This window comes from Anguilla rostrata, chromosome 8 (assembly GCF_018555375.3).
Source record: "Anguilla rostrata isolate EN2019 chromosome 8, ASM1855537v3, whole genome shotgun sequence".
Lineage (NCBI taxonomy): Eukaryota > Metazoa > Chordata > Actinopteri > Anguilliformes > Anguillidae > Anguilla > Anguilla rostrata.
In genome coordinates this window covers 36,303,503-36,318,327 of record NC_057940.1, presented here as the reverse complement: position 1 = coordinate 36,318,327, position 14,825 = coordinate 36,303,503, and the positions used below count along the sequence as shown (strand labels likewise).

At 41.2% G+C, this 14,825-nt stretch overlaps 1 protein-coding gene across 2 annotated transcripts; it reads left to right on the top strand.

Moving 5' to 3' along the window:
- Window positions 1-628: 628 nt before the first annotated feature.
- LOC135261569 (uncharacterized) lies at window positions 629-13,947 on the top strand. Of its 2 annotated transcripts, none has more exons than XM_064348022.1 (3): window positions 629-1,543; window positions 6,584-6,648; window positions 7,081-13,947. In XM_064348022.1, exon 3 carries the CDS (start codon window positions 7,811-7,813, stop codon window positions 12,716-12,718), a length of 4,908 nt encoding a protein of 1,635 aa, XP_064204092.1. In that variant the 5' UTR covers window positions 629-1,543; window positions 6,584-6,648; window positions 7,081-7,810; the 3' UTR covers window positions 12,719-13,947. The 2 variants fall into 2 exon arrangements, with proteins under 2 accessions (XP_064204092.1, XP_064204093.1); XM_064348023.1 differs by lacking the exon at window positions 629-1,543 and adding an exon at window positions 5,594-6,483.
- The last annotated feature ends 878 nt before the right edge of the window (window positions 13,948-14,825 follow it).

The following is a 14,825-nucleotide window of genomic DNA, read 5'->3' as shown; positions in this document are numbered from 1 at the left end:
CATTATAGGATTCATTAGGATAAACCTTTGGCTTATCTGGACAGAATTAAACTTTTTATACTTATTAATGGAATTACAGTGCGGGCTATTTTAACAAAAATATAATTCAACCTTTTCACAAAGATGCGGTAGCAGAACTGATAGTTGTGACGATGTGACGAAACAAATGTGTGTATATCCAGAGTATACCGAGTAAAATAAAAAAATAATGCTGAATGAAACAAAAGTTAAGAGCTCGAGCGCACACACGCACAACTAGTAAGGTCATATATCCTTAAATAATTAAAAGGAGCATTTAATAAATTCGGTGATACACATTTCAAAACAAGGCCACCATTTGAAGTCGGACAGTGAATATTTTAGTATGTGCGCTGCCCTCTCCCCAACAAATAAATAAATAAAAACCTGAACACCGCATTTGATTAAAAAAGAGTATCCTAACAGATAGGCTACATTAAAAGACCAAGTAGGCCTCGACAGAATAAACCGCTCCCTCAATATCAGAAAACACGTGGTACACATTTCTTTGACACTAGATTAAGTTAGTGCATTTTTAAAGTTACATGACATGGAATTTTGTATGAACACTGGAAAGTATAGTTAATTAGCATAACCCGGAACCATTTTACAATCCGGAAATGACTGAAGTCAAGCGAACACATTCGAAGACGGGGGCACCTAAAATCTTCATGGGGGAGGCAAATATTGGGCCGACACGAAACCAAAAAATAAACAAAAACACCACCAATACTAACTAACAGAGTTAGATAACTTATATTCACGTCGAAATCGATAGAAAAAGCTCTCAACATTTTGCCAGCAAAAGCATAGGTCACATTTGCGTGCTATCTAACATTAGCTCGATCCAGCGGATTTTTGTTTGTTATGCTAGGTAGCTAGCTAACGGTTCGGAAACAGTACAGACGGGCGGATGGGGAGGCCATCGATGCTATTTTTCGCTTTTTGGTAAAAATATAATGTTATTTAGTTAGTTACCAGTTTGTAGTTTTACTTTTAATTTTAGGATTTCCCCACCCGTCGATTCTCAAGAGCGGGCTTTTGCTAAGTGGGGAGCGTGGTAGGTAGCTAGTTGTCTAAACCATTTACCGATGGCCTCCGTAACTGGCTATATTGTATAGCTAACTAGCTAGCTATATCTACCAACAAATAACTAGCAGGCAACTAGCTAGCCGGGAGGCTACATAGATTGCTATTTATTTTTGCTTGCACGATACCTAATTTTCGATGTGTCAACGTTAGCGCTCCTTTGTTTCAGAGTAGCACAAAACCATAGCTAACAAGCTATCATTATTCGCAAGCTTCAGTAAGTAAACTGATGCGGAATACCACGCCGCTGACCTCATATTGTCCGATTTTCGTATAGCGCTGAAATACTAGGGAGCATGTTGGTTATTGAGAGATGTGATAACGCGAAATCAGTGTCGTCCCCTCTCCCTTGCTCCCTTACTACTTCGATGACATTCAAATATGTAACGTTCGATTACATCGGTTTTGGTTTGCCGACACCCATCTACACCAACAGGTAAGATAGTGGCTAATACGGTATTACTATTTTCGCAATGGGCTGATTTTGTACGAGTCAGTTTGTAGAATTTAATTTCGTTAATTTCAACTGTTACTCTGTTCAACTTGGTATGAATCGTTGTAGGATTTCAAATCCAGGCGGCTCTATATAGAGCAACATTGACGATTTAGATTGTTATCTATCCTATCCACCATCCATCAGTGGAAGTATTTTATTGTCAGGTTGACGAACTACAGCTAACCACGATCTGCATTTGATGTTATGAAACTTCTTGCTGAAAGATAAGCTGGAGTGGAAATGGCATTCTTCTCTTGCCTTCTGTTTTGGGGGGTTGGGGGGGGGATGCACGATTACATTACTATCGCCTGCAATCGAGTTATAGAACCAGAAGTTATTTGAGTAACGTTAGTGCTAGTACTTTTTTTGTCATTACCAGAGCTGTAAAGTTAGTTAGTTGTTCGATTTTAGCTTATATTTGCAATAAGTCTCGTGGACTACTGGGTGTAAAGCTCTCAAACCGGCCTGCATAAAAACGATTCTGGAGTATCGTTCGGGTTTTGTTATGTCATGTAGTTAAACACCTTTTAAATAATTTGTCAGAAACAGAAATTGGCTTTTTAAAAATCAGAATAGCAGTATGTTATCAACTGTAGCTAAAAGGAATTAGCTACAGTAGTTACATTGTGGATGCTTTGTACCAGTTGTTTATTCGATTTAGTTCTGACTCCCATTTCTAGACGGTACATCATAAATGCCTTTGGCAAGGTAGACCAGGAAGTCAGGCGGGACAGATTTTTATTAGCGCTCAAGATGGCATTTTATCATTTCATAGATGGGCACATGTAGTAGCTATTTTTAACCAAAACATTCTGAAAGCACTCGAACTGTAGATGTATGTCCAAGGGTTTATTCACTTGTGAAAGTTATGAAAAATTTGGTATTTTGAAATACTTAGTATTGTGCTCTCTGAAGTTCTCGATAGGCTGTTCATGATTAAACTGCCACCTCACACCCTTGATTGATATTTGTAGCACTTTGTAGCACTCTCAACCACAATTGTTTCTAATTGATGGTGTCGTATATGGAGGACTACAAATGCCAAAATTAAAAATAAATAAATGGATAAATGAATAAATAAACAAATATAAATATACCATGCTAGAAAATGTAAAAAAAAAAAATAAATAAGTGAATGTTCTGAGATAAATTAATTAGTTGATAAAATCTGACATAAATTGGTATTTATATAGGCCTATTTATTTCTTCATTGATTTCTGTATATTTATTTAGGTATTTTTTCTTGATTCATTTATTTCTGTTTGTATTTTTTTGTATTTATCCATTTTTTTTAACTAATTTATTTCTGTATATATTCATTTCCATATTTATTTATTTATTGATTAATTTATTTCTATATTTATTTCCATATTCATTTCTGTATTTCTTCAAGCAATCAAGCCCCGAGTGGGAGAGTAGGAAGTCAGCAAACGTAGGGGTGGTGTGTGATAATGCGCAGTTCAGACATCTATCAGAACGATGGTCTATTTCCCTAAAATCTTCGACTTGCATTAGGCCATGTTCTGCCATTCAACGGTGTTCTCTCACCGACTTTGAAAGAGTTGCAATGTCAAGAACATACAAACCAGATAACTCTCCACAGCTACCACTGGCAGTAGCTAGCTATGTGAAAAGGGCATCCATCTGATCTGACCTAATCAGAATTTTGGAGTGAAACCACCAGGGTCAACCTCTGTGACTGGAACAAATTATCAAAGCATCCACGCAAAAGAGTAAATAACCTGGAATAATCTGGCAAGACGCCATTTATTATACAGTAAAGCAGGGAGTTGGATCTATTTGTCCAAAAGGTGTTCTAAGCATATGATCCTCTGGTCTAAAAGTCTGTCCTTCAGTTCCTTGCAAGAAAGCTACTATTAGCGACTTAACATGTTATAGAATAGTTTGTAAGCCAAGATGGTGTTGTCAAGATGAGCAGATTGCAGACAACAGACAACGTGGACTGTAGGCAGTAGGCAATTCCGAGCTGTAGCCCAAGACTAAGGCTAACATAAAAAGATGCACATAATCAATATATGTTTCGGCATCTTTCCAAGAACGCTGCTCCGTGACGGTCCCAGCGTCCTCACAACAGGCATCTTTTAGACCAGTTGCTCAGCGATGGCCTGCATCGTCTCAGCAATGGCGTACGTCGTCTCTCAGGTGCATCTTTGGATCCGCATCCCTGTGACATGACCATGATGTCATTATCTCCATTTGTAGGGGAGACAGGAACAAACGAGGCAGGAACAAAGCATAAAAGTATGTTCCCTGTAATGCTTCACCCTTCATATTGCCATCAGCAGGAGTGTCTGTAGTGATCTGTTGTTCTGACCCAAGCAAATTAAAATTTCAGTGACAATTTTTCACACTTAATCCCATGGAGATATCCTGTCTGTCAACAGTAGCTTATCAAAAACTTGCAACTATGGGAGAAAAAAAACCCTTGGGCACAATTGTTTTGGTATGTCCCAAGACAGGCCTACCAAGGATGGATAACATCATCATTGCTTGTTGCATTTGGTACTAGGGTTGCACATTTCAAGCACTTCTTTTCATCGACCATCCGTATCCGTTGAACAATTAATAATGATGAACTGATGAGCTAAAAATTTGCTACAGTATATGGCCTATACAAAATAGGCCTAACATTCAATGGGTCATGTGTATCAGAGACGTTTTCGACATGCTCTAATAATCATTAAAATAAGATTTACATTATGTATTAAGGCCATAACGCAAGAAACAAACTTATACAAACACGTATCATAGACTATACAATCTGTGCTGGAGGAGAGACTGCTGACATTTTTACTATAGGATTGCTGAACTGCTACTGCGATGGTGACAAAAGATATTGCTTATTCTGTTTAGTAATGTTTAACTGTGCTATAGGCCTAATCAAATGAACCGCTTTAGTTTTTTTGTCTTTCTGACAACTCTGGTAGCTGCTAACGCAGTATTATAATGAAAAGAGCACATCAATCTGTCTGAAAGTGTAAATCGTGTTCTAAAGTACAAATGGTAGGCTGTTCATTTGACAAAATAATAGCAAGTTTCCAGCTTTGTAAAGTTGACCTCTTGATGTGCAGCAAACTTAACTAGGAAAGGCATTAAATAGAATGCAGTGCTGTGAGAACACCAACAAAAGACTGCTAATAGGCTATATTCCTGAAGTCTGTAGCATATAGCTGAAACACGAACAACATAGCCAGTATGCCATTACCTAACTTAATACCTAAGCATTTTTGTTAAGGAATATTTGTTAAGGGACATGAGCATGTCTGCATGCTTTGGGGTCAGTCTGGTACGCAGTCTGCTGAGGGTGAGACTGGCAGATGAGGATACGTGCTCAGATGGCATCGATGTTCCAGGAATTGACAAATAGTGTTTCACCTTTCCACCAGTCGAGGGGATTTGTGTCTAAAGACAAGAGAAACGTCGGTCTTAGCCTATCTAAAATCTAAACACCAGCATTAGGTTATTCATTGAAATAGTTTATTGAAATTTAACTGTTTAATAAATAAAATTAGGCTAATCGATCAAAGGTCTTATTAACGATTAATGGTTAATCAATTGACTGTTAACATCCCTGTTTGGTACACAATATCTGATTGTTTGGTTAAAAACTATGATATTTTTCAAAAGGTATTGAAAAGCTGCATTTTTATCATTTGTTGATAATGTGAAGCATTGCAGGGCTCAACGTTAAGGATTTTTTCTACTAGCCCAATCAAATCACTAGGTCAGTCTTCTACTTACCCCAGTACATTTCCAGTGGCCCAAAAAAATGACCACTTTTTTAAGGAGATAATACTGTTTGCATTAAATTGTCCAAACACCAATCTACAGTGCTGGTAAAAAAAGTAGCCTAGTCATTTATTGAATATGAAAATCTGCCAGTCCCTGCCGCCAAATTATGGATGAGCTTCATCTTTCCGAGCAGTTTCGACAAATTGCAGAGGTAAAATTTTGGAAATCCTGGTGGACTTCTCCTTTGCCTGTGGATTTTGAAGTTTGAGGCGAGACGCTGTTTAACCAAGGATAAAACACTAGTTATAATATCGGTAATAATGCCGTCAGCTAATATGTAGCCTAGTGAGTTGGTTCTCTTTATCACTTAGCTTGCTAGCAATAAATGAAGGTAGGCTAGATGAGTTGGCTAGATGGCTACCATTATTGTTTTAATGTTACTTCAGTAAATTGCCCAAGCTGTTTAAACTTGAGAGAAAATTTGTCAAACTGATTGAATCGTTAGCAGGTACAAATACTAATGAATTGTCAAACTGTAAGGCTTAGGTTAGTTATTGGTAAGCAAGCATCACTACAAAATTAATGAATGATAAAACAGTTATTGATAAGTTTCGATAGAGAAAAGACATCCGCAGTGTTACTTATAAGAAAGCGTTGGTCCAAATATTAATGAATGATCAAGATTTAACATTCATTATTGATAATCAAGCGTCGGTGCAGGATGATCAAGTTGTACCGTAATTTCCATGGTGGTAAAAACATGCTTTTTCTAAGTACCTGGATGTGTGTTGGGAAAAAATGTAAATGGAATTGTAAGAACTAAATTTAAAAGCATTCAGATTAGAATTTTTTAAAGCTTGAAATTAAAAGTGAAAATAGAATGCATGGAAGACCAAATTTAATTTCAAACCATTACATTCAATTTCAGTAGGCCTATGCGAAATACAAGTTCAAGTTCTGCAATTCAAATTACATTTTTAAATGCGATAATTACGTGTAAACATTACGAATTCAAATTATTGCAATATGAATTGAATTAAGTTACGCGATTCTGCCCATCCAAGTTGCGGAAAATATTCAGGCCTACTTCTCACAAAGATTGTTACCATCCCCCGCCAAAAAAAACAGTTTGGTGAAATTTTTTTTTCCTCTTGAAAATACTGACTCAGATTTATGGTAATTGGACAGTATGGTGATGATGTAACCCTCTTGTTTACCCCATTACAGCATCCAGTGACAACAGGATACCAGACAAGGAATTTAATACGAACATTTCTTCTGTCAGATCACAGGTCGGTCTTGGTTGTCTTGTATGATTGTGCTGAAGGCCTCATTTCTTTATTCATTTTTATAGATTTCTATAATGTGCAGTGTGTTCCAACAGGTTTGTTGAAATGTCCTTTTATGAACAATTTTTTGTGTGAATACTGGCTATTGTGCTAGATATTGTCTGATTTAGCCAACTGGTGAAGACCAGTTAGTTTATTTTAAAATATTTATTTTGCAAATATTTTTAATGCCATAATCAATACCAAATCATTAAGTGTTTGAGGGACATTTTTATTTTTATTTAGTACATTGGTGGTGATTTTACTGATGAACGTTATGTTACTTTATTCAGGAGCTCTACTGAACTACTGTAATGTTTAGTGTAAGACAACTGACACTTAAGACAATTATGTCCATCCAAAAGGAAATTGACCCTTATCTCCATTTTCCCTCAGTGTCTTCAAGAGGAAGAAGCATGGTAAGAGGCAGGGGAAAGAAAGGAACTGAAAGTTCTCCCTTTTCCAGAAGTGGGAGGATATAAAGCATTAGGAGATATATACAGTTCTAGTGCTTAGAAAAACTGAGGACAGAACCCTTTAACTTTATTAACTTTATTCAGTAAAAACGGATTCTGTCGAAGCAGCATTCCCATCTCAGAGTGTCTATGGTGGAAGTTTCCAGAGGGATTACAAATACCACTGTTGGATATGTCACATGGAGTAAGGCCAGTTGTCTCAGTTGTGGACACCATAAAAAAGCATACAACAAGGAATTAGGAGTCATCCGAACAGAAATGAAAACTGCAGCTTTTTGCTGAGGGACCTTTACCTGCAATACCATCATTTGTAACCTCATTAAGTCAGCTTCTGACAATCGATAGACTGTAATGGAGGCATGGAAGAACAAAGTCAGAATCACAGAATATATAATGAGGTCAAACAGAAATTTTCCACTGAGTAAATCAAATTATTGAACTACAAAACAAAAAAGACATTGTACACAGCGCAAAACAAATCCTATCGTTTTTATTGCCTGAATTCAGAAGAGAAATAGCTTCAACAGTAAGATAACCGATTGTTCATATTTTCTGTCTTCCAAATAAGAGTACACAAACTTGATAAGGAATCATATCCTTGGGGAAAAAAGGACACCTCCCTAAAAATTCTCCACAGTGTCTCCTCTTGGATGGAGAGTGGGGGCAGCGGCCGATCATCAGCAGGAGGGGGGGACAGTAGCAGAGCTACTGGGACAAGCAGCAGTGGTACTAGTAGCAGCAGCAGAGGAGCAAGCAGTTCCCGGAGCAGTGGAAATTCAAGCTCTGGTGCCTCAAGCCGAAGTTCCTCTGTGAGTGGTGGGGGGATTATTGTCTCCACTTCTGGGGCTGGAGGAGGGGGGGCAGCACCACCTCCTGCCAGCGAGTGGGAGATGTTCCAGTTTGGAAAATACTCGATGGACATTTTAGAGATGCTGAGCGGGCATCAAGCCCACCAGTTTAAGGGTCTTGGATTGGAGAGGCAGCTGCAACATCAGCAACATGCTCAACTTCAACACCAGCAACAGCTGCAGCAGCAGCCGCCACCAGGTGAATCATCAGGACCACTTCTGTCTGGGCTTGGCCTGGGAGCATTACAAGGATCTAGAAGCAATGCTTTTGCTGATTCATCCTCCATATTTGCCAAAATGAGTGCCCCGCCTGCACCTGTACCACAGCCAACTCAGTCCTCTTCGCAGAGTTCACGTAAATCTAGCAAAATGAGTTTAAGTGGTGGTAGCGGAGGTGGAAGTGGAGGTTCTGCAACAGGGTACCCACAGTTCTTACGCCCATTTCACCCAGCAGAGGCAGCTTTAGCTCAGGAGCAGCTACACCCTGGGTTAGGACGTTTTGAGCACTTTTCATCGGGAAGCAGTAGTGGAGTGGTGACTTCGCCACCACCACCACCTCCTCTACACCCAGGTCTTTCAGTCCCCCAAGCCTCTCCAGGACAGCCATCTTCCTCACCTTCTCCTTCAACCTCAGCTTCCACCTCCAACAACCCTATCAGTAGCAGCACTGTGGCTTCCCTTGGACAACAACTTGCCGGTGCTCAGTCAGATGCTCGGAGCCTACACCAGCAGTTCAGTTGTATGCTGGCAGCCAATCAGTATTTTCTCTCTGGAGTGCCACCGAATGCCAGTTTGGAGCAGTTTTTAGTTCAGCAAGGTACCCACAACCATCTTAGTTTGGGTCAAGGTGGAGATTCCAATGCAGGCATCGCACCGCCTCCTCTCCATTCCTCTCACAGTCATGGACATCTTACTCCTCAACAACAACAGCAACAATTGCCACCCCATGCTTTGTCCCACCCTCACCCTCACCATCCTCTTCACTCAGCGCCTCAACCACCCCCCTTAGGCAGCTTTGACTTTCAAGGTATTCCAGTTCTCTCTTCTAATCAGATAGCATCTTTGATGCAACAAGAAACTGGTTTGCCCCTCCCTCTGCCACTCCATCTCTCTCTTTCTAAGGATGAAGGGAAAGAAAGTGGAGGTGTGTCCGGAACTGGAGGAGGAAGGAGAAAGAAAGCTATGCTTGGCTACCTGCCACAGAGGAAGTCTGACAACATCAGCAGTAGCAGTAGCAACTGCCACAGTAGTGGAGATACAAACCCCAGCAGCAACTCTGGAGGACATAGCATTGAAGGAAGTTCAAGTCTTGTTAGCGGAGGTGGGCGTGTTGGTATAGGAAGTCTTGGTGGAGACCCATCTTCCCTCCTTTCTTCTACAGCACAAACTTCCTCTTCCTCAACAGTATCTTCCTCCTCTTCTACTGCTCCATCCTGTACCTCAGCCTCAGTCCTTGTCACAAATTGCTCACAGCACTCTAAAACTGAAAGTCAAGGCTCACTGGCACCCACTCCTACTCAGCCTGAACCAGAGCCTCTTTACCACTGTGGAGAGTGTGGCAAAACCTTCACTCATCTCTCCAGCCTCCGAAGGCACTTGCGCAGCCATGGTTTGTCTTCTGGTGGTGGAAGCGTTAGTAACAATGCCACCAATCTCAATCCTAATCACAACCCCAGCCTCCCCCACTCCACTCAAGAGTTGGCTTCTCAGTCCAACCATCATCACTCACAACCTCAGCAAGATCCCTCTTTAGGCACCCAGCAACAACAGTCAAATCCTGCCCCCACTTCATCATCTTGCCCCAGCCCTGAGAAGACCCACTGTTGCCCTGAATGTGGAAAGGGATTTAAGAAAAGGGGGCATCTCCTCCAGCATGGAGTCATTCACTCAGGGGCGCGTCCTTTCGCCTGCCCTGTCTGCCAGCGCTCTTTCAACCGCAGAGAATCGCTAACTCGGCATGAGAAGATTCATGAAGACAAGCCCTATCGCTGTCCAGCTTGTGGCCGCTGTTTTCGGGAGAGTACCTCTTTGCTCAACCATGCAGCCTCAGGAACATGTGGCAAACCTGGAAGGAGATCACGATCCAAGAGAAACAATAGTAGTAACAGCTCTGAAACTGATGGACAGAAAAGTCAAAAGGTTGGGGTGGTAGGTGGAACCGGAATGGTAGCAGGTGGAAGTGGTGTTGGAGAGTACCAAGGGGCACCCCTTGGTGGTGGTGGTGTAACTTATGGAAAAGTTGAAGGTGGAGGGGTTGTAGGCTGTGTAATGGGAGGAACTGAAGAAGAGGAGGATAAGGCTTCATTAGCTTGTCAGGGTCTGTTTCAGCAGGGAAGAGGAGTGAATGCAAACAGTGGGGGTAAAACAGAAGGAAAGTATGGACAGGATTTTTCAAGGAATTGTTACCAAGCACCATATCGAGGTGATGACTACCGGACGGACTATAAGCAGCACCGGTCACAAACAAACCCTTGTTATCCTAGTGATCCACCCTGTGGAAATGGAATGGCAGGCCCAGCACTCAGGAAGGCACCTTTAGCCCCTACACTGCATCCACATCCTCAGAGTCAAACTCAACAACAGCAGCAACACCAACAACAGCAGCCTCATCTTCCCCTCTCTTCTCTTTTGGAAGACTCTGAAGATGATGTTACCAGCTCTGTTAGCAGTGCCATGTCTGCTATTGCAGCAGCTGCCGCTGCCTCCTGTATGCCTGGAGAGCTTAACAGTGGCGGAAGTCGAGGAGAGGAAAGAAGGGACATTATTGGGGGGTTGCTAGGTGGGCTTGGCTTTGGATCAGCGGGGGCCTCCCCCGGAGGACCTTCATCAACATCTGGTATGAATAAATCTTACAAAGGACAAGGCGGAAATGGGGAATGCATGGGTGGCACTGGAATGACACTAACTAATGAAAACCAACAACCGAAAAACCAGCAGGCACCAAATGTGAAACCCAAGCGGCCTCGTAAGCCCCGTCCAAAGAAAGAGCCCAAGACTGGAGGTGGAGCAAGTGGAGAAGTCAAACGTAGACGGCATACTCAAAGTGGGGCAGGAACTGGTGGAGAAGGTAGAGAACGACCGTTTCTGTGTAGTGTTTGTGGTCGTGGCTTCAGTCGACGTGAGACTCTTCGCAGACATGACCGCGTTCACACTGGGGAGAAGCCATACCATTGCGATGTTTGTGGAAAAGATTTCCGAGAACCATTCCACCTTACAAAACATCGCACAGTTCATTCTGGGGAGAAAAACTACAAATGTGAATTATGTGGGAAGGAGTTTGGTTATGCCCAGAGCCTGAAGAGACATGGAAAACTACACCAGAAAGGAGAATTTAGTGAAGCAGGCACAACATCAGCAGTTGGTAGTAGCTCTGGGGCAGTCACTGGAGTGAGTGCAAACCAAGACAGTGAACAAGGAAATTCTGATTCTTGCTATTATTCTCAGGACAAGACTCCAGGTTCTAACACCCAGCCCCCTCCCAGACTGTACACTTGTGCCATTTGCTGGAAGTCTTTCCGTCATCACTTTCACTTGACGGCTCATCAGCAAGCTGTCCATGAAGGTGGGGACAAACTTTTCTGCTGTGAGGTTTGTGGAAAGGCCTTCGCATATGCTAATAGCTTGACAAGACACAGACTTTCCCAACATGGACTGTCTCGGACAGGACAAACACACCAGCCAGGAGGTGACAGTGCTGGTCAAGTTGGGGGAAGCCCTGGAGTAACTGGATCAGAGAGTGAGCAAGCCACAAATTCCCTTCTTCAGCTTGGACCACCTGGTGTCGCCCAGGGGGGGCAACATAGCAATGTCTCCCCAACACAGCATCCTCAACCTCAATCTGGTTATTCCCCTCTATTCTACCTCCCAGAACCTGGCAGTACCCACTCATCAACTTCCAGTGCCCCTCCTCACTCCCATGCCCTTCAAACACATTCCTCTCATACTGCCCCATCTCATCACCAGCAACCTACAGGAATAAAAGGGGCGCCTGTATATCCAACTGGTCCGAGCAATGTCCTCAATCTCGCTTCATCTGCTATGCATCAGCCACTGTCCCAACAGTACCCCCACTCTCAACAGCAGCAGCCAGTTGAGATGCGGTCGCCACAAGACCTCCACTCACAGGGAAACAACAGGAAACGCAAGAAGAAAAATTATGGATATCAGAACACCGGAGGAGAATCTTCAATAAAACCATTGTTGGCAAGAGAGGGAAAGAATGAACAGAATAGAATGCAGAAGAGGAAAGTAAGAATTCGCCTACAGTTGTTTAAAAAGAAGAGAAGACTAGCTGAGCTCCTGAGGGTTAAAGGAGGAAGAACACGTCATGGAGGGCTAAGAGTTGGACACCTGTCATCTTTGGAAGTCTCGCAAAAACAGTTCCTTTGTCCATTGTGTCCCTGTACAGCTTTTCCCCGTAAGGCTGCGTTCTTGGTCCACCGTGCTGCTAGACACCGTCAAACATCCAGCTGCCGCCAATCCCGTATGGAGTGCTTCCTCTGCAGAAAACGTTTTCGGAAGTTCCTAGCGGCCCTCAGGCATCGGGGTTTCCATCTTGCTCAAGGGTCTTTCTCTTGCACACGATGCCCCTCTCGTTTCTGGAATGGAACCCTCCTGGAGAGACATAAGGCTGTTTGCCAAGGTGTTCGAGGACATAGTGGTGACTGGGGAGTCAAATCGAAAACTGCAGCTAAGAGGACACTGAAGTAAAGAAAGAGATGCATGAAGAGGACAACAGTGGTAACACTAAGATCTAGGTATTTTTCTAAGATTGAGAATGAAAGAGAATTGAAAGTTCAAAAATGGAGGATGAGATTTTTTTTTAATGTTGGGGGAGAGGACATTTAGAGCTGAAATGTGTTACAACCCCAACTGTTTCCCTCTCCATCTGTGCTCTCAGCTGTATGGCAAAAGGGAGCTTGCTTTTTAAGGAGGGTCATGTTTGTGTGTGTAATAAATACATACACTTTATATGATCAAAACTAACCCCCAAAGAAATGCCTCTTTAGACATGAATTTCATACATGGCTTCACAAGAAGGGGTATGAAGATTTTAAAACTTGTGACTTTTTAACAGCACCATAATCCTTTAAATATACTCATTTTATGTTGACTGACACTGTGCCAGGATAATAGATGCACACAAATATCATTAGAGTAACCCTAATTATACTGTTGTTTTATGCCAGTTTATTTTTTATCCCTTAATTCAACAGTTTCACAGTTAAGTCTGTCTCTGTTATGTATACTATATGTAGTTGATGTTCCCTGTGGAGTTGTGCTGGGCAGTTTTTATTTGTACAGGTGTTTTGCCTGGACCTGAACGTAGCTTGGACAGAGTCAGTTTGTCAGTACCTATTAGATGTGTTCACAGTGCATTACAGTAAATTAGTCACTCATGGTGAACCTAACTATAATTCATAAATCCAACTGGAAGAGCAGAGTAATTAATTTTTAGTACAAAACAAAATTCCAAAACACAAGTCAAATTGTACTGAGTGACAGTAAAAAAAAAAAAACAGTTTGGTCACTATGGTGTGGTTTTTCTGTACACTTTACACATAAAGCAAAGCAAATCATGTAACAGTGGAACTTGATTTCATAGACAGATCAATGTTCGTAAAGAGCAACTGATATTTGAAGACAGATGGGAACAAATGAACTGTACTGTACAATTCGTATTATATTTTGTTTTTCTATTTTGATTTATATTCTAAGTATTTCTGTTCATTGTTATCACTATATGGTGGGTGGGAGGAAAATGGGAACGAAGTGGTGGTGAATGAAAAATGTAATTAATGTGGTTATCTTCTGTCCGACACAAAATGTAGGCCCATTATCTTCTTAAAATACCCATCCTGACCTTTACTCTGCTACCAACCTGTTCATATTCATTTCCCAATCTTTTTCTTTCAATAAAAAAACACAACATAATTTTACTATGCATCATTTTATTTGTACATAAAAAGGAACTTTTAGTATAAAAGGGACTTCTGTACATTGCTTATCTTACAAATGTTCTTGACAAATGCCGGCATTTCTTTTTAAGGTTACAAAATACTATCCCACTTGTTATAATAGAAAATTAAAGTTATATAAAAAGAAAATGCAATTACCTACAGTAAATGATCCAATTAGCTGTCAAATTTTGTTTCACATGGCTTTTTTGTTTCGATCTTACACAGGCAAATATCTTGTGTATTTACTAAACGTAACGCTCATTGAACAACATCAAATACTGAGTGTCAGGTGTTTTACACCTGATGCATTGATTTCTGCCTCACGTACGTCAGTTTTGTTTTCCACTCGCGTGTACAGAAACGTGTAAACAGTATCAGGTGGTATTCTAAACTGAATGAAAACGCTTTGAGTGGTACATTTGCAGTATTGTAGCCTTTCATATATACCTAAAATGCCAGCATCTGCCAGATTTCTCTTTGGACCTTGGGATTTTCCTTTAAGGAAATTGAAACAAAAACTAAAATGGGCCTAGCCCACTACAATGGTTCAAATGCAGTGGTGTGGCTTGAAACTAGGAGTGAGGAGGCTTAAGGAGTTTTTTCATTGGGAAATTAAGAGCCTCTGTCGAAATAATGAAATAATGTTTCTCCAGACTTTATAATCCTTACGGTTTTAACCTTTTAAAATGTGTCCTACCAAAGGGATTGTTAAAAATGCTTAAAGAGTGTATGGTGGAATTTAGTGATGAAAATGTTGCATTATAGTAATAATTAGACCATCTAATGTAATTGTATCCTTTTTGTTTCCAGTATGTTAAGTGTGTAAATGTTTTGTCAATCATTATGATGCAATGACT

Bases quoted from the DNA above. Each gene is read 5' to 3' on its own strand.
- LOC135261569 (XM_064348022.1), top strand. From the start codon at position 7,811: ATGGAGAGTGGGGGCAGCGGCCGATCATCAGCAGGAGGGGGGGACAGT.